At 39.3% G+C, this 26,157-nt stretch overlaps 12 protein-coding genes across 12 annotated transcripts; 5 read left to right on the forward strand and 7 right to left on the reverse strand.

Moving 5' to 3' along the window:
- Positions 1–257: 257 nt before the first annotated feature.
- Positions 258–597, forward strand: JH06_1635 (40S ribosomal protein S28; the record flags this gene model as incomplete). Its single annotated transcript, XM_014672438.1, has 4 exons — positions 258–349; positions 385–412; positions 444–500; positions 529–597. 4 exons carry the CDS (start codon positions 258–260, stop codon positions 595–597), a joined length of 246 nt encoding a protein of 81 aa, XP_014527924.1.
- A 62-nt stretch (positions 598–659) lies between these two features.
- On the reverse strand, positions 660–5,678 carry JH06_1636 (hypothetical protein; the record flags this gene model as incomplete). Its single annotated transcript, XM_014672439.1, has 1 exon — positions 660–5,678. One exon carries the CDS (start codon positions 5,676–5,678, stop codon positions 660–662), a length of 5,019 nt encoding a protein of 1,672 aa, XP_014527925.1.
- Positions 5,679–5,875: 197 nt separating this feature from the next.
- JH06_1637 (ATPase) lies at positions 5,876–7,504 on the forward strand (the record flags this gene model as incomplete). The annotated part of the gene is made up of 5 exons (XM_014672440.1): positions 5,876–6,145; positions 6,176–6,544; positions 6,575–6,685; positions 6,716–6,928; positions 6,959–7,504. 5 exons carry the CDS (start codon positions 5,876–5,878, stop codon positions 7,502–7,504), a joined length of 1,509 nt encoding a protein of 502 aa, XP_014527926.1.
- An 89-nt stretch (positions 7,505–7,593) lies between these two features.
- JH06_1638 (hypothetical protein) lies at positions 7,594–8,838 on the forward strand (the record flags this gene model as incomplete). The annotated part of the gene is made up of 7 exons (XM_014672441.1): positions 7,594–7,734; positions 7,767–7,820; positions 7,851–7,982; positions 8,014–8,347; positions 8,378–8,551; positions 8,582–8,640; positions 8,671–8,838. The coding sequence occupies 7 exons, from the start codon at positions 7,594–7,596 to the stop codon at positions 8,836–8,838; spliced, it is 1,062 nt and encodes a 353-aa protein (XP_014527927.1).
- Positions 8,839–8,860: 22 nt separating this feature from the next.
- Positions 8,861–10,032, reverse strand: JH06_1639 (alcohol dehydrogenase; the record flags this gene model as incomplete). The annotated part of the gene is made up of 6 exons (XM_014672442.1): positions 8,861–8,924; positions 8,957–9,024; positions 9,055–9,604; positions 9,635–9,785; positions 9,816–9,869; positions 9,900–10,032. The coding sequence occupies 6 exons, from the start codon at positions 10,030–10,032 to the stop codon at positions 8,861–8,863; spliced, it is 1,020 nt and encodes a 339-aa protein (XP_014527928.1).
- Positions 10,033–10,100: 68 nt separating this feature from the next.
- JH06_1640 (protein disulfide isomerase) lies at positions 10,101–11,863 on the reverse strand (the record flags this gene model as incomplete). Its single annotated transcript, XM_014672443.1, has 9 exons — positions 10,101–10,176; positions 10,201–10,295; positions 10,326–10,535; positions 10,565–10,795; positions 10,826–11,121; positions 11,152–11,423; positions 11,453–11,568; positions 11,599–11,688; positions 11,720–11,863. The coding sequence occupies 9 exons, from the start codon at positions 11,861–11,863 to the stop codon at positions 10,101–10,103; spliced, it is 1,530 nt and encodes a 509-aa protein (XP_014527929.1).
- A 496-nt stretch (positions 11,864–12,359) lies between these two features.
- JH06_1641 (hypothetical protein) lies at positions 12,360–12,715 on the forward strand (the record flags this gene model as incomplete). The annotated part of the gene is made up of 2 exons (XM_014672444.1): positions 12,360–12,660; positions 12,687–12,715. 2 exons carry the CDS (start codon positions 12,360–12,362, stop codon positions 12,713–12,715), a joined length of 330 nt encoding a protein of 109 aa, XP_014527930.1.
- A 64-nt stretch (positions 12,716–12,779) lies between these two features.
- JH06_1642 (hypothetical protein) lies at positions 12,780–15,580 on the reverse strand (the record flags this gene model as incomplete). Its single annotated transcript, XM_014672445.1, has 7 exons — positions 12,780–14,248; positions 14,278–14,394; positions 14,426–14,816; positions 14,847–15,002; positions 15,033–15,363; positions 15,395–15,444; positions 15,476–15,580. The coding sequence occupies 7 exons, from the start codon at positions 15,578–15,580 to the stop codon at positions 12,780–12,782; spliced, it is 2,619 nt and encodes an 872-aa protein (XP_014527931.1).
- Positions 15,581–15,719: 139 nt separating this feature from the next.
- JH06_1643 (3-hydroxyisobutyrate dehydrogenase) lies at positions 15,720–16,791 on the reverse strand (the record flags this gene model as incomplete). Its single annotated transcript, XM_014672446.1, has 6 exons — positions 15,720–16,094; positions 16,123–16,212; positions 16,243–16,337; positions 16,369–16,471; positions 16,550–16,702; positions 16,738–16,791. The coding sequence occupies 6 exons, from the start codon at positions 16,789–16,791 to the stop codon at positions 15,720–15,722; spliced, it is 870 nt and encodes a 289-aa protein (XP_014527932.1).
- Positions 16,792–16,931: 140 nt separating this feature from the next.
- On the reverse strand, positions 16,932–19,317 carry JH06_1644 (hypothetical protein; the record flags this gene model as incomplete). Its single annotated transcript, XM_014672447.1, has 9 exons — positions 16,932–17,543; positions 17,574–17,651; positions 17,681–17,860; positions 17,891–18,001; positions 18,032–18,288; positions 18,319–18,430; positions 18,456–18,901; positions 18,932–19,232; positions 19,264–19,317. 9 exons carry the CDS (start codon positions 19,315–19,317, stop codon positions 16,932–16,934), a joined length of 2,151 nt encoding a protein of 716 aa, XP_014527933.1.
- A 198-nt stretch (positions 19,318–19,515) lies between these two features.
- JH06_1645 (putative ATP-dependent RNA helicase) lies at positions 19,516–23,548 on the forward strand (the record flags this gene model as incomplete). Its single annotated transcript, XM_014672448.1, has 17 exons — positions 19,516–19,645; positions 19,677–19,726; positions 19,757–19,918; positions 19,947–20,189; positions 20,220–20,317; positions 20,347–20,591; positions 20,622–20,765; positions 20,796–20,875; positions 20,905–20,997; positions 21,028–21,615; positions 21,646–22,289; positions 22,320–22,409; positions 22,441–22,477; positions 22,508–22,552; positions 22,581–22,657; positions 22,687–22,780; positions 22,811–23,548. 17 exons carry the CDS (start codon positions 19,516–19,518, stop codon positions 23,546–23,548), a joined length of 3,558 nt encoding a protein of 1,185 aa, XP_014527934.1.
- JH06_1646 (hypothetical protein) lies at positions 23,539–25,274 on the reverse strand (the record flags this gene model as incomplete). The annotated part of the gene is given in 5 exon segments (XM_014672449.1): positions 23,539–23,706; positions 23,735–24,557; positions 24,589–24,661; positions 24,677–24,911; positions 24,942–25,274. 5 exon segments carry the CDS (start codon positions 25,272–25,274, stop codon positions 23,539–23,541), a joined length of 1,632 nt encoding a protein of 543 aa, XP_014527935.1.
- Between the last annotated feature and the right edge of the window lie 883 nt (positions 25,275–26,157).

Below are 26,157 nucleotides of genomic sequence, written 5' to 3' on the forward strand. Positions count from 1 at the left end.
GCGGGGTTACCGTACTTCTGGAAAATGGCAGAATTGACAGTACTTGCAAAGCGGCACAAAGAGGGCTTCACAAAGGATGACTTGAAAACGGCGATAGTAACCATAATAATCTCTATAGCAGGATCTTAAGTGAGAAAGAGCTACTCCAATTATTGGGTCCAGACCAACCAAAATAGCCCAATTCTTAGGGGACCCTTATTCTTGTCGTTTGTTCTTAATGCTATAATAGTTGTTCTCTATTCTAGTAACATTGCTCAATGGTATGTTTTAGGTTTCTGCAATACACAGCAGAAGATTTGGATTGTTCTTTTCTTTTGAACGAAACTAACTCCGGCTGTAGGAAAACGAAGTCAAGAACGCTGTCGTAGATAAGGTTCTCGGTAGAACTGGTAACACTGGTAATGTTACTCAGGTAGAAGGTTTCTAGGTACAATGATGTATAGGTTCGTGTCACCTTCATGGATGCAAGCAAGCGTAGCATTGTGAGAAACGTGAAGGTCGTTTCAAGTGGTTTTGACTAATGGATAGGGACCTATTCGCGAGGGAGACATTCTTACTCTCCTTGAATGGGAGCGTGAAGCCCGTCGTCTGCGATAAATGTCGAATGTTACAGAATTCTGAATGAGATAATGTTTATTGAAACAAGACTGAAATATTCATTAGTATACAACAACTGTACGATTTCCTTCCGAAGTCAAGCGATGGCGAACACTTCTCCGTTTTCGCAAGGCTTCCTTCCTCTTATGAGAGAAAAGGAGAACCACAATAGAAACCACAAGAGCAATAATAATAGCAACAACTAATATAATATAAATATAGGATACACAGACACCCCTTTCATTTTCCCATACACCATCTCGATCACCTAATATACATTGCACGGTACGTGTTCCAAACCCCATTCCAACAGTTCGACAATTAATCGTTACCACATCACCAACTTGACCCTCAGGTAACAATCCTGTTCCACTACACTTCCCTTTCCGAACAACAATAAAGATCCTAGATGATCGTACACCTCCTTCGTTCTCAGCATAAACCGTAAAAACTGATTTCACTACTTCCATCGGGATTCCTTGAATCACTCCTGAGGTAGGATCCAGCTCCAATCCCTCAGGCAATGGATATCCAGGATCCACATAGAAGCGATTTACGATACCAAAATATGAAGGCTCATTTGACTCCCCGAATAATCCCTGGACAAATTCAATCATGTCTGATCCATATGACACACATTCAGGAGGAAGCATATGACAATGGTCTCTATGAATCGTTCCAAGAGAACCATTCATACATTCACGATAACGATAACCTGTGAAACCATTTTCACAAGGAGCAGGAGAGATCTGACCTTCAGCAACAGGAGGGAAATCTCCACTTCCAGGACAAATCAAAGCCGAGTTCTGACAGTAGTACAATGAAAATGAAAGGAATTGATGTGTCATCCACACAGCACGATGAAGTGACCAATGAAACTCCCTGAATCCCATCATACCATAAGGAACAGAATGACGATGTGAAGTATGAGAGAGAAGAGTCTGATTGACAGAAACGGCCAACATTTCATCTTGATTTGTATGTGGAATAAGAGCTGACAATTCATAAGATAATCCCTCATAGTCCTGTCTTGATACTAACCGATACTGATTGAAGAGAGATCCTTCTTCATTATCAACACGCCAAGAAATGAATGGATAAGAATTAGGAATGACGGTAATCCCCCAGGTACCCATCTGAAAGAGTGCCTTTGGATTCTCAATATGATCACTCTCAATCAGAGTAATTGAATCAAGAACACGCGAACAAGGTTCAACACCATAGATGCCAGTAGCATCAAAGTAAGGAGTTGAACCCTTCTGAAATCTCAATTCAATTGCAAGAACATTACTCTCGTTACGACCACCAGAGATAGCAAGAAGGATATGAAATACATTTGAAATGATCTCCTGATTGGTTGATTGAAGAGTATTATCCAATGAGATTCGGAAACGGGCAACACGTACCCCATTCAAATATGCGATAATACCTCCTATATACCAGACATGAACATTCAACACAGGAACTGCATCCAATCGATCAATAAAGAACGATCGACGCAAGTACAATGTATCAACTTTCATAGGAGGAAGAAGAGAAGGATACATATTGGTCCATGTTCGATCATCAAAGTCATAATCAGTCCATGAGGTTGGAACTGCTTCTTCACCATATACCTTCCACAAAGATCGTTTCATCTCAAATGGTAAGTGAGTCGAAAACATGGAAGAAATGTTAGAAGAAGAAGAATGATCATGAAGAAATACTGTATCCACAATGAAAGGTGGATCACTAACAGACAAGGAATACCCAGTATCAATATGAGGGACATGAACGAGGCGTTCTTCAAAGAAGAGTGTGTACACATCGTACATCAGACATAAAGACTGATATACGAATTCATTACAACAAGGAATAGGATCGACAACAATCACTGGGTCAGAATTCGATAGAGATCCTTGTGTGATAACCAATCGATTGTTATCAGGAAGACGAGATGTCTTTAAGATAACGTTCACTAACGTATATGAATCCTCACAAATGTCAATAAACAGATGGAAGACTGCCGATTGCCATCCACCTGTGACTTGACGTGCTGTGACTGTGAACTGGATATCCATTGGCTGATCTTCTGTGAGGCCTTGAATGATTCCTGTGAATGGATCGATAAACAGACCTTGAGGAAGAGGAGGCTGAATCGTGAAATTAGTGAAATAAGGAGAAGATGGATACAGTTCAGTCATTTGGATACCTTGATACACAACAATATCACTATACGTTAGATTGTTGATAGGTATGATAGTGCAATCACTGAACAGATCCAGTCGATTGATAGTAACAAGAGATTCAGAATTGAAGAAATTACTGATTCGATACTTATTATAAGCCTTGTTATTTTCAAACCAGATACGAATACTCTGACCAGGAAGAAAAAATGTTAAATTCTTTACAACACTCAGCGTAGTCCAGTCCGAATCTTCATGATTCCGAGCTGAAACTGTAAATCCTTGAGGAATTTCCTTCAAGGAATCATAAGCCGCTTGTACTATGAGAGATGAAATCCATTCATGACGATCATTTGCAAATGAAAGGATAATATCTCCATGGGGACAATCAATGGCCTTCATCATGAAAGAGTGATGAAGCATGAAAGCTTCATCACCAGAAATACAACGGGATGAAGAAACATTGTAATCCAAGACACGGGAACTCTCTCCCAAAGGTAGCAACTGTAACGTACAATCATAATACGAAGCTACTTGTTTTTGTCCTTGAGCTATCACTGCTAATGCAATAATATTCTCCCCCTCCACAAGATAATCACGAGCTTTCCTATCAGCAATTGATCGAATAGGAAGTGATACAGATCGATACAATAGAGTATTATAGGAAGACTTTGCATAGAGATTGGGTTGAAGTGGACCAGTGACATGGTTCCTATAGACCTCATGGCGATTGAGATAGAGAATCACTCCATATCTATAACGGATATTCACTACAAATCCAGAAGCACGATTAAGACTATCAATTGTGAAGATTTTCTTATACATTTGAATCTGAGAGTTCGAATCAGGAAAATGATCCATAGTTCCATGTATCCAATTATTCACTGTTTCATCATACCACTTCTCAGAAATAGAATCAGTATAAAACCACAGTGATTTCGGAGGAATCACATACTGGGCAAATAGAACATACGATGAAGGAAGATTCAAATACTCATCAAATGAAGCTCTGAGAAGAGTCTCTGTTTCCTTATCGTTCAGACGAAATAAGATATACACATAGGAGTTTGGAGACCATGATTTCTCCACACAATCCAATACGATACGAATCAAAGGACAAGTAACATGAAGAATAACCTCAGTAGAAGTGAACGGTATTTGGCCACTATTCACAGGTACTGAATACAATAATGAGCCATCATCTTCACTGAAAATTGAGAATGATTCTTGCATTGCTTTGTCTCCATACTGTCGTCTAATAATAATAAGGTTCCCTTCTGATTGTTTCACCTCAATACTCACTTCACCTGATAGAACTTGACTACCAGTAGAGATAATACGATACTCTGTGAGAAGTTGAGGTGCTTTTGGTATGCCACGGATTGTACAGGAGGTTTCATCAACATACAAACCATCTGGAAGGGCAGGTAATATTGAACATCGTGTAAAACCAAAAATCGATGGAGAAATCGGGTCGATTTCTTGATTGACAAAAAATGAGTATTGTTTTGGATCAAATGGAATGGATTGAGGGTCTTCAAGAGCACAGACGAGAGGTTGGACTTCCCAGAGATACAGAGCCTGTCCATTCCCCTTCGGAACGGTTAGTCGATACGAGTTGAATATCCCAGTGTTCAGATATCCAAAGAAGGTGGAGTAATGATTGCTAGTGAAACGGATGTTGGTAGCATGCATCATTGGCAAAGACTCTACTGATGCCCCTGTGATCCCTCCAAAGTAAAACTCATTTGGGGTGTTATATACATCAGATGATGGCCAAAAACGCAGACCATTGATAAAGGACCGAATTGTGGTATCGAAAAGAAAGTCAACAGTGGCGAATGTGAAAGGATTGATCATATAGCAATCGTCCTTATTAAAATTGAATGCTTGAAACGGAACAGTATCACCAGAATTGAAAGATGAACTGGATTGTGTCTCACTGGAAGTATGCGACCTCGTATTCGTTTGAGAACTCATTGTTATGTCAAACGGTAGAACCCAACAGGGAGATGAAGATATAGAAGGAGTATACAATGCGACAAAGGCATTGAATGTACAAGATGTTTGTTGGACACCCTGAACGAAGTGTAATTCAACAGCTAGAATTGATTTATCACTTTTCACTTCGTTTCCTGGACGAATGAATGAATGATACGATTCCGTTTCATACATCATAGTAGCATATGTAGAACTCTGAATTGAACCTGAAGGCATATTATCTCGAACCACTTCTCGTCCATTCACGTATGCAACAACACCATGCTTATAAAACATACTCAATTCATATGATGCCATACCTTCCAAACCAACGAATTTCTTTCGCAAATACTGAGTTCCCATAACAACAATCGGAACTGAACCCAAAGTAACAGATGACCATGCAGAATCACTGTATCCATAAGAGGTCCAAGACCCTGTAATCATATTGTATGTCAACTTCCAAACATCATCTTTCGAAATTGGACGATAAAACGAAATAGAATACACCTCCTCATGCAACTCCGTCAAATAATTCTTAAACAACGTGTTTCCATACTCACCTACAATAGTTAACCAAGATCCTGAAGACCATGAATTCTTTGAACTATCAACTAACATAACAGAGTACTGAAGATTTTGAGATGGAGGAAGACAACCCTCAAGAATGCGACACTCATAATCTTCACAAAAAGGACTACTATAAACAATAATATCCCCATCAAGAACCAAAAAAGACTCTTTAGAACACTGATCCTGACATTGTCGAATTGTCTTCATGTACACAAAGTCAGGAGAACAAACAATGTCACAGTATGCTATGCTCATAATGAAACAATACAGCAATAAAGAAATGAGCATCTTTATTGCTAACAAAACAATTATGATTGTGTCAAAGCCCATCATCTTCTGAATTTCGTCTTTGCTTAGAACCATGACACAAATACCGTTAAGAAACCGACATTGGTGTCATTCATTTACTCTGTGGTAGGATGAGTATCTTGAAATCTTTGAAATCGGGATCCACACCTTCCAGATCCAAGGGAGATTCTCTGGAACAAGGTGATTCTGACAGTCTCTTTTCACAATGCCCTATCTGCTTCAATAGTGTAATTCAACATTAATGGGATGAAATGCAGTTCATAAAAACAAGTATTCAACAACATGTCGAGTCATGTCTTCAACGTCATGCAGTAGAGGAGAAAATGAGGGAAATTGGAGTTTCTGAAGAGGAGACAGGAGACAAGGCAGATGCTTCGAGTTCAGAACAAAGAAATATACCTCCAAGTGTGACAACGGTTGTAACTACACCAGAAAAGAAGAACGAAACGAAAAAACGATTTGGCGGGGAATGGAAACCACTTGCAGAACGAATGCGACCAACGAATTTTGAACAAATGGCTGTAGGGGAATTCATTGGATATTGAAAATAGGGGGATAGTGAACTCTTTGGAAAAGATTCGGTTGTTCGAGCTCTCTTTGAGCGAGATCCTCCTCCTTCAATCATATTATTTGGGCCCCCAGGATGTGGAAAGACAACTGTTGCTACTGTGATTGCTCACCATACTCGTTGTCCGTTTGTGACTCTCTCCTGCTGCACATCCAGTGTTGAAGATATCAAATCTATAGCAACAAAGGCCGAAAATGAGTTTCGTCTTCGAGGTTTACCAACAGTTTTGTTTATGGATGAAATTCATCGATTCAGTACGATACAACAAGATATTTTCCTCCCATATGTTGAACATGGCACATTAGTACTGATCGGAGCAACAACAGAGAATCCTTCTTTTACAATCAATGCCGTATCATCCAATAACCTTTAATGAGTATAGGCACTACTGTCTCGATGTCAAATAATAACTTTGAAATTGCTGACAAATGACGAATTGGTATTGATTCTAAAGAGAGCACTAGATAGTGATGAGTTATTGAAAAGCAGTACTGTTGGGATGGATGAGTGAATTAACAAGCAGATGATTATCAATGATACTATTCTCAACTATATTGCATTAAAGGCAGATGGAGATGCTCGAATTGCATTGAATCTGTTAGATAATTGTTCTCGGTGTTGTTTTGGTGAAGTCACTACAACTACTATTGATTCTCTCGTTACAGAGCATTTCATTCGATACGATAAAAATGGAGAAGAACACCATAATGCCATTTCAGCTTTGCACAAATCAATTGTTCGTTTATTCTTTCATTCTTATTCGTAGCGTGGTAGTGATGTCCAAGCTTCGATCTATTGGCTTTCCCGTATGTTGGAAGGCGGTGAGAATCCCTTGTACATTGCTCGGCGACTCGTACGATGTTCTACAGAGGACATAGGACTTGCAGACCCTCAGGCACTCATTGTTACTACGAGCTGTTTTCAGATTTGCAAGGAATTGGGAGCACCACTCTGTTTTAATACCCTTGCTCAGACTGTTGTATACTTAGCGCTAACAAGCAAATCAAATGAACTATATCTCGCTTATGGAAGAGTTGCTGATATCATTCATGAAAGTGGGGCCATGCCCATTCCATCTGTAATTTTACAAACTGGTGAATACGATTATTCCACAGATAAAAACTACCTTCCTGAAGGTATCCAAAGTGAAACGCTGATTCATGTGAATCGAGCAACCACCGACCTTAGGACACAGAGCATCAACCATTATATCAATCCCAACTCAGAAGTGGTTGGTCCAATTGTACCGGATGCCAATTTATCAGAACTACCTCTAGAGAAGAGAATGAAGATTACTGTTGAGTCATCATAGTTGTTTAATGTTTCTTCATCCTTCCAAATTAAAACGGCAATTCGGTTGTCTTTGATGGATTCCATATTTCCTATTGCAGAGATATTCAAATGAAAACTTCTTATAGTACTTTATTTGTTTACACTGTTGAACATGTAGAAATCATCTGTTTCATATTCTTCACCTGTATCCTCAATGTTGCCGTTTGTGAAGAATTTGTTGAAGTGAATGTGGATAACACTCCCGTAGAAGTAGGATCGTTATTGTTATTCCTGATTTCTAGCCTTCTGATCAAACTAAGGTTTCAGCAACGATTGCACAACTCAGGAAGGTTCTTGTAAGAATTTAAGTATTTTGTAACTGACAGGAGGAGAAGGAGAAGAGTTTAAAGGAAATGACAGTGAAGTTCCAAGAATATAAGGAGAGTCAGGAGGAAAAGTTCAAGAGTATGGAAGAATCTGTAGCTAATCAGCTCAAGGAAAACCTGAATATGAAGAAAGTGAGTATCAGTTTCTTAGGATAAGTATTAGCTCATTAAAGAACAGGAAGAGCAGATTAAGGGTCTTTCAGATAAAGTGCAGTCCTTGAGAGTTTCTTTAAAGGAAGCAGGAAAGAATTTCAATCTCCTACAAATTATTGTTGATTTCATTGAGCTAAAGGTTCTTCCTACTTTGGAGAATGATTGGACGCTCTTGAAGAAGTACTATATAACGAGTATGGAATTCGTACAGACGAAGTGGTCTGCTTTTTGTACTTTCCTTGCAACGAATGAGTCTTGTCAAATGTTTAAGAGAAAGGCCCTGCTGTATTATGCTAATGTAGTTAAGTTCATGACAAAGGTATGGAATAAGGTGTCCCCTAAAAGTATGATTTAAATAATCTATTTAATATTAGTTTATGAGATGTATGATTTGGTGGCTCCATACATTCATCAATGTTATTCTACTGTGGCTCCTTACTTCAGCAAGTGCTATTTTGCGATGACTCCCTATGTAATGAAAGCAATACAATTTATTGTAGCAAGTTGGAAGCAATTCAAAGTGGTGTTTATTAATGCTATGAAGATTTGTTTGAAATGTATGAAGGAATGAGGTTTAGTGTTTACTCGTTGTGTTGTCGTGATTGAAGCAGTGAATACCTATTTGAAGAAGACTCCTGTTTTCATTCTCTGAATCATTGATATGTAGATTGCACAATACACAGACTTTATTACCTACTGTCTTGTGTTTGGAATCCTTCGTTTTGTACTTCTTACTGTAATCCTTGTTGTGATTCATGTGATTCTTCTGTTACTTTGGCCACTTCGTTGGATTTGTCCTTGTTGCCCTAAGTATCATGAATGCTGCAAGTGTTAATCATTGTTTTCAGTAAACACTACTATGATGTACTCAAGAGTGATTCATCCACAACAATTACTGCAGAACCTGTTAAACGACCATGTCTATTCATAAGCAAATACTACTACAGTGTTACCTTAAGTCATCAATTGCAGTATTCACTTCTTCCAGTTTATATAGATTTACTTTCGTTTCAATTGGATCCTATTGTTTATATCATCATTAATTCAGTACTTGAGAGATTAGCTCAAAGAACTCCCGTCCATCTTGAACTGTTAGGTTCGCTACGGATTCCAGTCTCTTCTCGTTCCAGAGTGACGAATAAGGAAACGAAGGAATATCCGTCATATGAATACCAGCACAAATAACAATTCCTCCCTTCTTTACAGCATTCAAAGCAGCAACCACCAAAGGTCCCTCACTAGCAAATATGATACATGCATCAAGAGAGTGAGGAGGTAGAGAACTACTTCCTCCCGCCCATATGGCTCCTAACGATAGAGCAAAAGATTGCTTCTTCTCATCTCCATCACGTGTAAAGACATAGCAATCTATTCCAAGATGACGAGCCATCTGAATGACGATGTGTGCTGAAGAACCAAAGCCATACAAACCCAATGTCTTTGGAGTACCTGTCTTACGCAACGAACGATAGCCAATGAGACCTGCACATAGTAGTGGGGCTGCCTGAACAGGAGAATAGTGATTTGGGATAGGGAAACAGAAGGCTGCATTGGCAACGCAATAATCTGCAAATCCACCATGTTTCTGATATCCTGTATATCTAGTGATTATTATGTAAGAACGAACCCACATTGCATGATCACAAAGATTCTCTTTTCCTTCCTTACAATAATCACATTTTGAGCAACATCCTCCAAGCCATGGAATACCGATTTGATCACCCACTTCTACATTCTTCACATCCTTTCCAAGTTCTTCAATAATTCCAATAATTTGATGACCTACTTGTGGTATTCAATAGCTAATAATACCCGGAATTACATTTGGTATGGAATCAGGAAGATCACCATCGATAACATGGAGATCTTATTATCAGCATAGAATCAATGAATTACCTGTACGGCATATGCCACAGGTCAAAACACGTATAAGTACTTCATCATCTTTAGGTTTGGGATAATAGCCATCACCAAGTAACAAAGAGTGACTATTCTTATCAAAATATGCAAATCTTCCTTTCAAACTCATTAACAAGCGAATAATTAAGTGATCGAAGCAACAAATCTGTAGAAATATCTTAAAGAAGCAAACACTCCTTAGATATGCCTTTTATCACGATACAAAGATAAGATACTTATAATCACTTCATTAGGAATAATCTGACTCTGTTCTCTACAACAAACAAATGATAATTACAGTTCAACCTCCACTTCCGATTCTTGAGCCAATGTGTCAAAAATATCTTTAGGTGAAACACTCACTCGATTATCCTTAATGAACTGCATTAATGACTAGCTCTCAATTCCTCTTCCATCACCTACACCAAGATCAGCACGCTTCTCCAGTGTCTTTCCCATTCGCTTCGTCTCACCTGCAGGATACATAACGAACATTGGATATGATTTCATTTCAATTCCAGGAATATCATTCTTGGATATATCAATTCTTGCTACATCAATATCAGGAACATCCACAAAATAGCCAGCGATCACATTTACATCATCATGCAACTCATCACAAGCTTTGCAATTCTATTATTTAATCCTCTTTCATATCGTACTGAAACAACGTATTCCACTAATACATTCACCTTTTCATTAAATACAAACTCAGCATAGTCTTTAGCTACCAGCACTTTCACATTTCCGTCACGCTCCTTATAAGGTTCCTCTGATTTGATAAAAGGTTTCAGTTCTCCTCTAAAGTATTGTTCAATGTACTCACGAATAGCAGCATCCTCAAATTCGCCACGGAAAGCATACTTTGAAACTTCACTCTCACCACTCTTGACCTACACATCAAATCACCATCATATCCTCACCATACTCAATGTAGGCAGATTGGATGGATCCACACCGAAGAATTCCAACATATTCTGATTCTTTTCATAGATATTCACAACGAATAAACGACTCTCGTAATCAATGGCAATCTGCTCGAAGAGTGTCTTGATTTCGGGATTTTCAATTAAATACTTGCTAGAAGAGAATAAGAGAAGATGATCAAAGACCTCATTATCCTTCATGAACATCACTTTCATGTACTGACGCTCATAAGGAATAATCAGAGGAAGTGACTTAATTGATATCCATTTTTTCAATCCCTTCACAGTCATTTCTATGAATCACCCCACTCCAACAGACATACTATCATTATACACTTTCTTCTCTCCATTAGCATAGATGTATACAGTATTCATAGGAATTTCGACGTTGGCTTCTCCTACGACACATAGAGTAATGTACTCAGAGAAAGCACTTGCAGCCTTTTTATAGTTCTTAAACTCTTTAGAACTCTTCTTCTCAAAATGACCAACCAGAGTTGGAAAGCCACGAGCAACAGCATCTTCAATCTCCTTATCGCTTTTAACAAGGATCAGACCAGGTTCCAGTTTCTTCTCAATGAAAAAAGAAATGTCTCTGAAGTAAGCAGAATGGAAAATACTTACTTCTCCTTCAATTCACCATCATAGAAAGAAGGTGTTCCCTTCTTATAATGATAAAAAATAGGAAATCCACTAATTCTGTAAATGCCTGCGATCTTGGGATTTGTTGCATGGTCAATCTGCAAGTGATGTACGTTTCCGAATCATACTTTACCCATAATTACATTCTTTCCCTTTTCCTTAAAGTCAGCAACAATCTTTTCAAGAGTAGTGACCAATTCTAACGAACGAGGAGCTCTCTACGAATTAATATTTGCAAATCACCAGTACTGAAGAGTAGAACTCGACAAACATATTTTCATTCTCCTTTGTCACCGTTTGAAAGTTGGAATCATCAAGAACCATGATACCATTTTCCATTTTTGTTTCGCACAGAGTAAGCGCGAACAGGAGAGCGAGGAAACACAATTTCATTTAGAAAGCACTCAAATAAGCAAGAATGAAGGTATTCTAGAAATGATGTGAAGAGTGATTTGCTAATAGTCATGGATTGCGGGAATTCAGTGTTATCATTAATAAGTGATGGATCAATCTATACAATCAAAGGAAGAGAAGGAAAGAGAAAGGAGAAAGAAACGGAAAGAAAGACAAAAGTTAAGGAAGTAGGAGTTCATTTGTATTACTACCATAGAAAACAAAACATAAACGGGCTCCAAAAACACCAACCTATTGTATTTACTCAAAGTGAAGTGATCAAAGATGATTGTCAGTCATTCCCACAACCATGTGAGAATGATATTTCTAATGATTTTCCATTTTCAAAAAGAGCAGCGATATCCGTAATCCACCCTTCTGTAGCCTTCTTGATATTGTCGTTATATAGAATAAGCACTATGACAATGTTATTCAAGATCATATCGCTTCATCCTTAAACTTATCGACTCGTAAAACCCTCCTTTCGTTCTTTGAGATGATTTTAAAGGAATATAGAGAATATGCAGATACTATTAGCGACAAAGACCAAGTAGAGGATGTGAGACGAAGATGTATATCAATCGAACAAAATTTGTCTCACCTGAAACATTTGAAGGCTTTTCCAGAGAATGTGGTTCAAGGTTTGATGTCTATTCGTGCCTCTCTTCTCAGAGGAGATTATGTGGTTGCAGAAGAACAATATCTAAACTTGGATGTTGGAAACATGGTCCCAGAGAATCATAACTACTGGGAATTAAAGATGGATATCCGTGATCTTGCTGATACTCTTGTAGTAAGTTCTGATTCACGAAATAATTGATAGAATATAAAGCGCCTGATGACATTTTATAAGAATGTGATGGCTCCCTATTCTGTTTGTGAATCAACAATTAAAAACAACAATAAACGACCCCATTCACTTTCTGCGCTTTCCATTAAATCCCTTCTTTCCTCCATTTCCACGACCTCGTTTATGAGATCGCTTCTTGAAGGTCTCTTCTCGCTCCTTACGAGCTTGAGCCGTCTCTTCCAGCATAGCTTCAAACTCTTCAGCAGAAGCATAAAGAGATTTCATTTTCTTCTTGTGATCTTGTGTCTTCTTTCGCGATCCGTTATCTCCTTCATCCACAATCATACGACCATCCTCCTCTTCTTCTTCTTCATCATCTTCCATATCATCTTCCACTTCTTCTCCCTCATCTAAGAAACGACCATTCTCTTCCTCCTCAAACTGATCTGCCAAATCACCAAAATCATCATCAATATCTTCATCTTCGCTACCCACACGACCTTTCATAATATCTTCAGCCATACTTTCAGCAAACGCATCCATTGCAGCCTCATCATCTGAACTCTCTTCATTCTTCTTCTTCTTTCCTTCACCTCTACGTGCTCGTTCTTTAAAGAATTTATAGAAGAAGCGATCTTCAACTGCAATGTCCTCTTCCTTCTGCTGTAAGAAGGCCTCACTGTTCACAGGCTCCGTTCGCAGAGAACCTCGCTTCTTCGGCTGTAGAACGGTTGATCCCCGGTTTCTAGCATTCTCTATATCCTTCTTCTTTGCGTGCCGGTAAGCAAACTTATCAAGGAATGTCTTGTTGCTGAAGTCAGTCAGAGGATCTCCATCACAGATGATGGCACCACCCTGAAGAAGAATCTGAGCATACTTCACAACTGTTGGATGATAATGGTGTTCAAGGAGAGATAACTCAAAGAATAGCGTATCTTCAGCATGACTAAAAGCTGGATCTCGTGCATAAAGACTGTAGTGAACTGGAGGAAGCGAAGAAGTGGATTCGGGTGTTGGCTTTGGCTCAGGCTCAGGCTCAGGTTCAGGTTCAGACTGTTCTTCTTCCTGTTCCTTGTTCTGTTCGTGATCACTGAAAAATGATTCATCCAAATCTTTCACATCATCACTCTCATCCATCTCCTTCTCTTCTTCCTTCTCTTCTTCCTTCTCTTCTTCCTTCTCTTCTTCCTTCTCTTCTTCCTTCTCTTCTTCCTTCTCGCTCTCTTCCTTCTCTTCCTCATCCCTCTCTTCCTTCTCTTGCTTGCTTTCAATTTCTTCTTTCACCTCTTCAGGGCACAGATTATCAAATGAATGATTAGCAAGCATAGAATGTAAACGAGGACCCAAGGCTAAATCCTCTCTCTCTCGCATTACTGTTGATACCATGAACAACAAACCACAAGCCATAGCTGCAGGCATCATCAAAGCACATTGTAACACACGCTTTAACAAGCCCATAGCTGTAGCTCTGTCAGTACAATGCTTAAGTGCACGATATAACAGATTCAAGAATAAGGAATTCTTTGTTGAGTGTAGGAATTCAGGTGAAAGGATTTGAGTATACAAAGCACGATAGAATCGAGGTGCGTAAGAAGCTAGAGTTTATACAATCTCACAATGATACGATGATTTGATACAATAGTGAATAACAACAGCATGGCTTGAACTGAGCAGGCCCAATGATGACAATGCACGATATAATAAAGTGTATCTAACTGCTTGTTAATTAAGACTTCAGGAGCTAATCATTCAATCCAATCAATTAATCATACTGTTACCATATGGCATAGCTCGATTGATTCCAGTAAGAATAGCAGCCAAAAGCTTGAGACGAGTCTCATTTGCATCTTCCTCCACATTGGCTTTGGATGGCTTACGGTGTTTTCGTTGCTTCTTCTGTTTCTTCTGTTTCTGATCTGCTTCTAATGTTAACGTAGCATACTTCCGGAATAAGGAGAAATAGAAAGTAATCAGATCCACAGCAAAATCATTATCTTCTGGAGAAAATTCCAGTTGGTTCAGGAAACAGGTGCCATAATACACTGCTTTGATTGTAACATCCGAACGAATCAACAATTGACGTACTTCTTTCGATACCACCATTCGCATGTAAGGATTCTCACGAACAAGTTTCAATAACAAATACACAGCATGCGAACTAATCTATGCATTATTCTAATTATTAGTCTAAACTGTAGTGTCTGGATCTCCAATTTTCTCTACAAGCATAATCAGCAAAGCCTGCTCTTGTTCAGGCTTGCTTTCGAGAAGCTGGAAGATTGAGGTGATGGCAATCTTCTTAAAGAAGGCTTGATTATCAAAACTGTATTTCTTGAGTAATTCGATAAACTATATGTCATTCCGATAATAAGAGCTCACCTCAGCATACTTTTGCTTCAGAAGATGCTCAAAGTAGAAAAGAATAATTGTCTTGTCATCAACTCCCTCAGCTTCTAATGGTTGCTGACTGATATATCGCAAAGGACGATCAGGAAGCAAGAAATATGTAAACAGTTCACGCAATGATTGAATCGACAGCTGAGCTTCACGCTTTCCTTTCTTGTTCGCCATAGCCAAAAGAGATTCGATCATATCCATATTATGAACAGGATCATTCTGCACAAGTGATGCCATTGCTCCCATTTTATCGGTGAGAGTACCAGAATTGAGCATCTTGCGTAACCACTTGGCATCACCAATATCGCTCTCTCTACGAAATAAATATTGCTATTCGCTTCTACCGTTGAAGTTGTCTCGCTTTCTCAGATTCTTGTTCTAGCAGCTCCTTTCCCTAAGAATAACGCCAACCATAGAGATTTCACTCGTTTTCTGCACTTGAAAATCGATTCCTCCTTGTTTGTATACGTGTCCTCAGTATACTTCTCCAAGGGAACGAACCATTTTTCATCACTGAACTGAAACGTCATCGTGATTCTCTCTACATGAAATTACAACTCTGAAAAGTAAAGGTACTGATTTATCGGGAATCCAAAGAGGTTCAATGTCGTTTTGAGGTTATTCCCAACCTTGACCGTTTCAGCACCAAAATCGAGACTATTTGTGGACTCACAAACAAACACTTAAATCCTTCTTCTGCACAGAAATACCCTTGTCCATTCCATTCATACTCTCCAAAGCGAGCATTAGAGCCTGAGTACCCAGCTTTCCATTACCCTGAGCTTTCACGGACATGTAGAGTTGATTGGCGAGTGCAAGTCCAGGAAGCGACAAATTCATTCTCTTAGCCTCTTCCAAAGCAATTCCCATATCCTTGATGAAGTGATCCACAAAGAAACCAGGATTGAAGTCTCTCTTCAGCATACGAGGTCCCAGATTGTTAATACTCCAGGATCCAGCAGCGCCAGCACCCACAGCAGCGATCACCTCATCCAGATTCAGACCTGCCTTGTATCCATAGAGTAATCCCTCACACACTCCAATCTACTTCACAATCCTCTAATATGAATACCATCATTGTAGAAATCAGAATCTGATTCACCATCTTAGTGTGCTGACCACATCCAGGTCCTCCCATATACTTGATATTGGTTCCCATGCACTAAGGATCACTTTCAAGCTCAGACTCTACACCAAATAAGGGAAGCATATCATCATATGTTGTCTTGTCTCCTCCTACCATAATCGAAAGCTTTCCAGTACGAGCGCCAACGTCACCTCCAGAAACTAGATATCATTTATACTCGCTATAAACTACCTGGAGCATCAAGAGTAGTGCATCCCTGCTCCTTAGCAGCAGCATACAATTCCTGAGCAAGAGAAGGCTGACTTGTTGTCATATCCACGTAGATTCCTCCTTTCTATCGATTACACAACAAATATGTATATGCCTTCAGTCCCTTCAGAAGTCCCTTCTCCCCAAGGGCAATTTGTCTCACATCAGCAGGATAGCTATGGTCAACAATAAAAAGCAAAGTATACCCAACAATACTGAAAACGACATCAGAATTCTGAGCAACTTCCAAAGGACTTGAAACCAGCTTAGCTCCCTTAGCAACGAGTCCGTTGCACTTGCTAGGAGTACGGTTAAACTAAAAGATAAACGAGGAATAAAAGCGGCTCCTACCACGGTGCATTGATAACCAGCATCAATAAGATGTTGACACATGGATCCTCCCATCACACCAGTACCAATCCATCCCACACGAGTGGTCTTAGGGCCCAGCGTAGCAACTAATCAATTATTCAGTGAGATCGTGAGATACAAAATCTTCTTAAGACAATGGAGCTGTTCATAGAATTGAGTATCAAACGATTTGGTCAAACGTGGAATTGGGATCCCCATGTTTGAATCCCCGTCATTCCTTGGTAAGTGAAACAAACAATCGATATCAACCCATGTTTCTTGTCGAATCGTTCCTTACGATGGTGGTTCAATTTATTCCTTTCAATGTTTTTGCGATAAGGATTGTCCGATTTGCTTTTGATTGGCTTTGAATTCTTGGTATCTTGAGGAGCAGATTGGATCTCCTTAGAATTCGATTTGTTATCCTTAAGACTAGGCTTATTTTCCTTAGGAGCAGATTTGATATCCTTTGAAGCTGGCTTCGATTCCTTATTCTTAGGTTTGGAAACATTTTTATCCTTGCCTGAACCATTCCCATTATTCTTTCCCTTTGCTCCACCCTTCTTCCCAACAGAATTCTCAACAACTGGAACCACGATCTCCTTGACACCACTCTCTTCATCTTTCTCACTCTCATCAATATCACGATTCACATTCCGAATACTATCAAAGAATTCTTGGTCTGCATCCTCATCCTCATACATATTCCTGTAATAGTCAGATAAGATTCGTTTCCTCATTTCAGGAGTTACATTTGACATCATCTCATCATTCTCTTCTGCTTCCTTTTCATCTAATTTCTTCAACTAATCATTATCCTTCCAATCAGCATTAACTTTCTCTAATTCTCTTGGACTAAACAGACTCTCCAATACTCTTGCTTTATCAGCTTCAGAATCACCTCCAGATGAATTCTATCTCTCAAATCCATTTCATTCCATACATATAACTCCTTCAGTGTTCGAGCATGCTTGTTCAGATAGGCAAGATCACGGGGAAGATCATTATTTAACAGAAGTTCCACTACATTCTGTAAGGATGATTCGTTTCCATCTTGTAAGTGATAATATTGACAGAGAGTTTCTATGAAAGCACGACCATAATCAGGGAACATGGAAGAGAGCTAATAGTTACTCTCAAGCATTGATCCTACCACATCCAAAGCAAATTGACGTTGTGACATGGGTTTATGTTGAGCTTTGGCTCGTTCTCTACGAATGGATAACTTATTCAGAGTCTCCTCGAAGTTTGTCTCGAGTTTTGGCTATCCCTTAATGTCATTCCTCTCACATACTGATAAAGTCTCCATGAAATAAGCACGCTGAACATCATCCCAGAGGAGACATTGAGAAAGACGCTGGGGTACAAATTCATGAAGATAAGCTGCATCAAGAGAATCCTTCTCATTCATATGATCACGAAGATATGTGAAGAAGAGAGATTGCTGATTATCCACATCATTGGAATAAGCAGGATTTGTTGGCTGGAGAGAAGGATCAGCATAACAGAATAAGCATTTCTCACAGAGTACATTGAAAAGAGAAAGAATTTCTGTGTTTCAATCTATAATGACTTTCTTACGCTTCTGAACATCTGGTGATGATGATACAATCGAATAAGCAACAGTCAGAAGTGTTTTCACTGTGGATGGGAACAGAAGATCGTGAGCATCTGTCACCAGTGTATAGACAGTCTACGAATTACACTCTAACACACACTGCAACCCAAGGTGCTATCTGAAGCAAGAGAGATAGATTCCACACAATATCACTAATGAAGGTCACATACTCTTCAGCTTGTTGCTTGTCTTTCAAACCAGTCTTAGTCACATCCATTAGACTCTTCTCTGTTTCTTCCAACTTATCACACGTCTGTTTCATGAATCCAATCACTTCATCGCGGAACTTGGAATAACCTTCAGCTGTTTTATCCAGCATATGTCCAAGAATACCGCGATTATGAACACCAAACAGAGAACACAAATCAACAAAGACTTCTACACTCAAGATCGATTTGTTGAAGAGAACATCCATCAAAGAGGAACCTAAGCCACCAAATGGAGGGACTGTTTTCGAAAAATCAACAGGACCTGTCTCATCCACAATCAAGCGGTAATATACTCGTAAGATACTATTGTAGATCGGTGCAATGAATTTAGTTGGACCTATTTATGAAACTAGTAGAAAAAACAAACGAGGTGTTTCAAATACACGAGGAGCATAAAGAAAGAATGTAGAAAGTGCCTTTCCAAGATTGTCATCATAAAGGATATGACTCAAGAAGTGATTGAAAGGCATTCGCAACAGCAAATGCAAGTCACGATTTAAGTATTTCACAAAACTAGTCTCTTCTGTTAAAAAGAAATCCTCGGGAACAATAGCACCGAACAGAACCCCATGTTGTTGATTGAACGACACTACACCATTTCCAAAAAGAAGAGGACTAATAGAGAATTCAAGATTGACAGAGACAAGCGAACTAGGTGTTGAAGACGACTATCTCCTAAGTATATCCAACCATACATACAGGCATTGAGTGCATATACTCACAATCGTCCCCATAACGACAGTTACCCTGCATCCAAAAGCGACAAGGAATGGGCTTCTTCTTTTTTGGAATCTATTAAGGAATTGTAGTGAGAACGATCCTTACCTCTGTGCTCATTGTATCGGTCAGAATTGGACAAAAACTGGGAATGTGGGATCCCCATTCTTGGTATTACACATCACTTGTGGCAACTGGAGAAGTGAGTATTGAATTTGACTGCAAGCAACTGTCATGATTGATGAGGACTATTTTTGGCAGTTGTGGGATGATCATAAAGACAAGCTATGTAAACTATCCGGTTGTTTTCATGTCAATCGAAAGTTCAAGTATTCTTCAAACACATGTGAAAATCAGTTTGAGGGTTTGCTTTGTTTGAAGTGAATGATACATAGATTTCCTTAAAAAGTTCATTCCAGGTTATTTAAAGATGGGTGGAAGCAAAGTATCATATTAGTAACAAATACAAGTATAGATTAAGAGTCGTATCGAATCCTTCAATTTTTCGCTTCCTGTTGTTGATTCACTGACTCCAGAAGATACTGGGTTGTGTTTTGAGTTTCTAGAGGGATTTCGCCTTGGGTTGTATATGTTCCTCAATTATAAAACTGCGCAGCAGACAAATGCTATCTACCAAGTATTATTACAAATACACTTTCACATAGATGAATCAAGACAAGCGAAATCTCCCTATATTCAAGGAAAAAGATACCATTATTGAGTCTGTCAGGAAGAATACTGTAACAATCATCATTGGAGATACGGGCTGTGGGAAAAGCACCCAAGTACCTCAATACTTGATTGCTTCAGGCTGGGAACACATTGTATGCACACAACCACGTCGCTTATCAACAATTTCTCTCAGTGAACGTGTAGCAAAGGAAATGTACTGTGAGGAAACAGGAGATGTATGTTAGGTCTGTGTAGTTCAAAGATAGATTGGATATCAAATCCGATTTGAGAGTAGTGGACATGGTCGGAAGCTGAAGTTTGTGACAGAGGGAGTGTTGATTAAGCAATTACTGTCAGATCCTTTGTAAGCATTTCATTCTTCTTTCATTGAAGATTACGGCAATATTCCTTAGTTATTATGGATGAAGTTCATGAACGTCATATTGCCACAGATATGCTATTAGGCATGCTAAAACTGATTGCCGAAAAACGATCCGATTTCCGACTTGTTATCATGTCAGCCACTATGGATCCAGACTTATTCATTGAGTTTTTCAAGAAACCTCTTCAATCAAATCCAGAGTCTCTTCTTTCAATCCAAGTGTTGACGGTTCCAGGTCGGACTTATCCTGTAACCAGTCAGGCTTTGTTGTATCTCTCATAGGTAGTTCATTATTGTCCTGTGGATCTTGAGCAAGGTTCTGCACGACACCGTGGACCTAAAGCAGAACGAGAGAGTGTGATTCGAACCGATCAGGACCTGGATCCAACTCCATATTTGCGGATCCTACGAGAGATTGATAGTCAGATGGGTATGGGAAGGAGATAGGACTGATCATGAGATGTGAATGAACGAGGAGATGTTTTGGTCTTTCTCAGTGGTCTTCGTGAAATCAATATTCTAGTGAATGCGTTGACAACAGTAGTTTGTATGATTCTTTTCTTATGTAGTTTGCTTCCTCTTCAGGACGTTGGGTAATTCTCCGTCTTCATAGTACACTTCAATCCAGTGAACAACAACTGATTTTCAATCCTACACCTCCTGTATGGTTTCATTCACATCATTAGTTATAGGGAGTCAGAAAGTGTATTCTCAGTACCAATATTGCTGAGACGTCAATTACTATCCCGAACGTACGATATGTGATTGATTCAGGGAAGAGTAAGGAACTCTCTGAACCTACCCTTAGCGGTGCAACGACAGTTCAATTACACGAATATTACATCTCAAGATCATCAGCACGACAACGAGCTGGTCGAGCAGGTCGTACAGGTCCTGGAGTGTGTTATCGGTTATATAGTGAAGATGATTATTATGAGATGAGTGAATACACAGTACCTGAGATTCTTCGAGGATCAATTGATGATAGCTTGTTAGTTTTCTATCTGTTTCAGTCCATGGAGATCATTCCATCCACTCTTATAACATTCCAACAGTTCCCTTTACTTCAGTATCCATCAGATCAAACGATCCATCTAGCAGTGAAGAGATTACAGTATTATGGAGCTATCACAAGTGCATCCACACCTCTTATCACTTCTCTTGGTGTTCTTCTCTCTTATCTTCCTCTTCCAATCCAACAAGGTTACTTCCTTGTTCTCTCTGCTTTCTTAAATCAGCCTTATTTAGGTGTTCTTCTCTGTTCAACTCTTTCGTTTCAAGTATGTCATTCTAGTAATGTCCAAAAATAGTCCCTATTTCTTAACCGTCAAGCTCAGTCATCAATCGAAGTCAACAATCGTCATAAATATGCTAATCGATATGGTGATATTCTCAGTAATCTCACCATTCTCATTGATTATGTTTACGCACGACGTCGGAGTGATTCAACTTATAAGTGGTGCAAGAATCGAATGCTCTCTCAAGCCAATCTCAACAACTGTTTGAATATCGTCACTCAGTTACTCTCTCTCCTGGATGCGAATCATCTCATCACACAGGTCTCGACTCGACTCATCTCGCGAGAGACTCATGAGGAGAGACGCATGCATGATGCAATGAGACGAGATGCGCTGAAACGACGTAAGGTGGAGGTTCTGGATATCAGTCACAATGATCGTGTACAACGTGAAGCTGACTTCACTTCATCCATTGAAACCACACCAGCTGCTGAAGGAGGTGACATGGAGGAGGTTGATTCGGAAGGAGATGAAACGATGTATCTGGAAGCAATGAATGGAGCAAACAAGAAGATGGATATTCGATCGTTTGCGAAGCTTCTGGAAACTGCTTGTGGCAAATCTCTCACTTCGATTCTTAGTAAAGATATAGAGCTGTTTTTTGGATTCCTGATTTCGAGTATATTTTATCCCAATTATGCTATTAGCAGCAAATCGTATCATTCATTCATTCTTCTCATTCATAGTAATGCAATTCGAGGTAGTAATGAATGGACATTTCTCAGTAAACCACATGATGGCAGTCAATCCGTTGACCTCTATCTGTATCCAACTAGGTAATTATAATCAACCCTATTTATGGAATAGTGGAATTACCTACTATTATTCAACATATCCAGATGAGGTTCTTATGTTATCATGAAATGATAATTAGATATGTGAGTATCCACTCCAGTTAAGTGTATTGATCTATGAGAAAGTAGAACAGGGATTTAGTAATGAAATAGATTCTGGATACAAAGAAGTCTTATATAACCAATGTAACAGTACTTCCATTGCTACCGACCCTTCTACTCTTAGCTGAGTAGGATTGAATAAGAAGATTGAATGTAGTGAGATTGATTTAGACTTTGATGGACATATTGTTTTTGATAAGTGGTTATATGTGTCATTTGAAAGAACTGTCGGATTCTCGCGGATCTCTTCAGTAAGTTTTCAGAAAGAATGTAATGATTAGATCCTTGAACAAGCAATGATCTTACGAATCCAACTGAATTCACTATTATCGGCTCGAATGAAAACACTCCCATTGTTATCTTCTATTCCAGAGTCAACACGAACTCACATCCTCGAGGCTGTTTACAGTGATAAGGTTCGCAGTTTCTGTGAATCTATCAAGGATTCGCATCTTCCACTCCCTTCGGAGATTCAAGGGATTCTGGACTCGGTGCTGGAAACAGAGAAACATGATGCTGAAGAACCTTCAAGAATAATTGAGAAGTTGGTTCAATTCTTAAGGCTTCGAGTCTCCTATAGTGTGGATGAGTTATCTTCCAGCAAAGCCAAAGCTATCTATGGATTGATTCCCTGTTGTGACGAACTTGTTGCATCAATTGCTGATCGGAAGAAGCGATTGAGAGAGTCTTCAACTCTCGCAGATGCTATCTCTGCTTTGGAATCGACAGTAAGAGAGAATGAAGAACCTGAAGAGCAGGACTATTCGGAACGATTGGGAATTGCCGATTCTGTATCGGATCTAGATCATTTGAAACGAAAAGGTATTCAAATAGCACCTTGGTTATGGTATGGGTCGTTGACAACGAATCCAGAGAAAGCAAATCTGGAGTATTATCCTGATCTGATTGTTGATGGAATGACTGTTCGATGGGATTGTCCTCTTTGTCATGAGACGATGTATGTTACAAAGGAAGAATTATTGAGTCATCTTAATACTTGTGTTCGATATTATGTTTGAGAATAAACAGGAATACAAAATGAATCTCCACAATTCGAGAGAGGCACACACAAAATCACTATTTTCCATAAGACTAGGACATTTATAACTCTTACATTCCCCTGAACTACCCCATTGTAACCGACTATCAAGAAGAAGGGCATGACGACCTCCTCCACCTACTACTATTCCTATCTCTGTTGATACTCGAGCAAATGAATTCTGTCGACTCCACAAATAACTAGAGAGATCCCAATTATCTGATTTGAGAGAACTCGTATCATAAGATGCTCGAAATACAAGTGAGTTTCCTTCACTATAGAATGATGAGGAGTAACGCCATGGCTGCTCATAATAGCACCCACAGATCCCATAAAAGCCATCAGACAGAATAAGAATTGTATGAGAAACGCCTCGAGCTGCATCCAATAGATGAGACACAGTGGATTCAGGACCAGCATAAAATAGACGTTCCCATCGAACTGGATTGAGCTTGAGAGTTGTTATGAGTGAAGAAAAGAGCGTATTGACAATAGATGTAGAAAGAACTGGTGTGGATGTAAAGTAAGATACTGCGTCTATTTCACGTTGTTCCTCACTGGCAGAAACATCTCTTGGTTTCTCTTCAATTACATCACTCACAAGACACACACGCTTCCTCTCATTCAACAAAGCAATTATATCATTCGTCTTGTGATGAGAACGGAGGTGTTGTGTCTCCTTTTGAAGCTGTTGCTGGAAGGCTTCAATCGATTGAACTCCTCTTTTCAACGTACGTTGAACGGCATTTGTTATATCTTGCAACAATGGAGTAAACTGCAAGAAGAAGGCTCCTTCCCATCGGAATAACTGGAAGGTTGTTTCTGCAACAATTACAAATAAATGAGTTAGAAAAGCAGGATTATTCGCTAAAACCCACACAGGCATCATAGCTAAGGAATGAGTATCCAGATTAACAGGAATATTAAACAGACCTAATTGTTTCACAAGCATAATACTTAGATTGATACAAGCAATTGATAACGGTAGTCTAAGAAATCATTTCACTCATAAGAAGTCACTTCAGTTCATTCTTATCATTCATTAGAGCAAGTATAAAGTTGGGGTGAATTTCAACAAAGGCAACTAAGTGTTCTAATGATAATATACCCCCTCCACGGAAGTCTGTTAAAGGGGTTTCGCGTTGAAATCCAATGAGTTTCCAGTAAGGTGAAACTGGAGTAAAAGGAGGTTCAGGATGACCTTGAGAACGATAAAACAGACCCACAGTACAAGACCAGAGTCGTTGAAGAAGGTGTTGAGAGATCTTTGAGTCGGTGTCCACGGAAATATCGATCTTTTCACAGATGCAACGGATTCTGTTTCTCTTATCAGCAATTCTGGCCTAGTAATCAGAGGAATTTCTCATTCTCACATTCATTGTCTCGATTTCTCTTCGCAGAGAAAGCAAAATCTCTGCAGGATGCTGGAGAAGCAAGATAATGACTTGTTCTCGAGCTTGTTTCTCTCCTTGCTCTATCAGATGCGGTGTGAGAGAACGAAGGATGACAGGTGCCAGAATTCGAGCAATTTCAAGACATGCTCGAGTGTTCTTTTCGGGTGAATCTACATAGCAGATCCTCAAAGAGATTACACGTAAGAAGATGCTGATTGAATGATGTAAACAATCGATCCATAATGACCTTCTGAAGAGACTGAAGATCAAGCAAGAAGGATTGCAAAGCTCGGATTTGTTGCTTGATATCATGAAAGAGCATGATACTGAGTATTGAATCATAATGAATTGATGGCAGAAGAGGTTCAGAGAGATTCTCCAATACATAAGCAATCAAAGCTGTGATAAACTTCATTCATTATTCCTACAGATCAAGAGACTGGAATCCATGTCAGGTAACTCATCTTGAAGGCGATAATACTCCAATATTGATACTACATCATCTGGATGGTACTCTAGAGAGGAAAGATCCAAAGTAGACCAATGTTGATCCATCCATGATAACGCAGCCGTTAGAACACGAGGTACACATAATACAGCTTCGATTTCCTGAGAAGGAGATGATGGTCGTAACCACCGAAGGAGAGCTGATGAAGGTTGAACAGTGTGCTCGGATTCGACTGAAAGTTGTCTGCTGTTACGACCCGTAAGCATATCATCCATATATGCATCGAATGAATTTACACTGTGTTGAAGAGTGGCAATCATTGAACCAATCACTGAACTATCCAATAACTCAGCGATATGATATGTACTTCCATACAGATGGCTTCTCTGTAGGTTCATCGTCCAGAGACACAAAATCATCTGGAATTTGGATTGGGAGAACGAAGGAGAAGTTACTGAGTCCATCGACAGCAGTATTCTATAGATGAGGTTCCATAACAAAACCCACAAACATTGCTACTCCACCAGAATCAACAAACAGAGAGTAGTCATAATACTCATAGATTTCGGGATAGCTCTGCAGCAACTAGATACTACCTATTTACCATATCATACCTTTGCCACATATAGGAGTTTCTGATTATTTAAGAGGATGCAAAACCAACTGAATATGCAACTCCTAGCATTCTATCAATATGTCAAATCCGTTGCCCATACATCATTCGCATCCAGAACTTGTGATTCCTTT

Source organism: Blastocystis sp. subtype 4, assembly GCF_000743755.1.
Source record: "Blastocystis sp. subtype 4 strain WR1 chromosome Unknown seqid_0091, whole genome shotgun sequence".
NCBI classification, from domain to species: Eukaryota; class Bigyra; order Opalinata; family Blastocystidae; genus Blastocystis; species Blastocystis sp. subtype 4.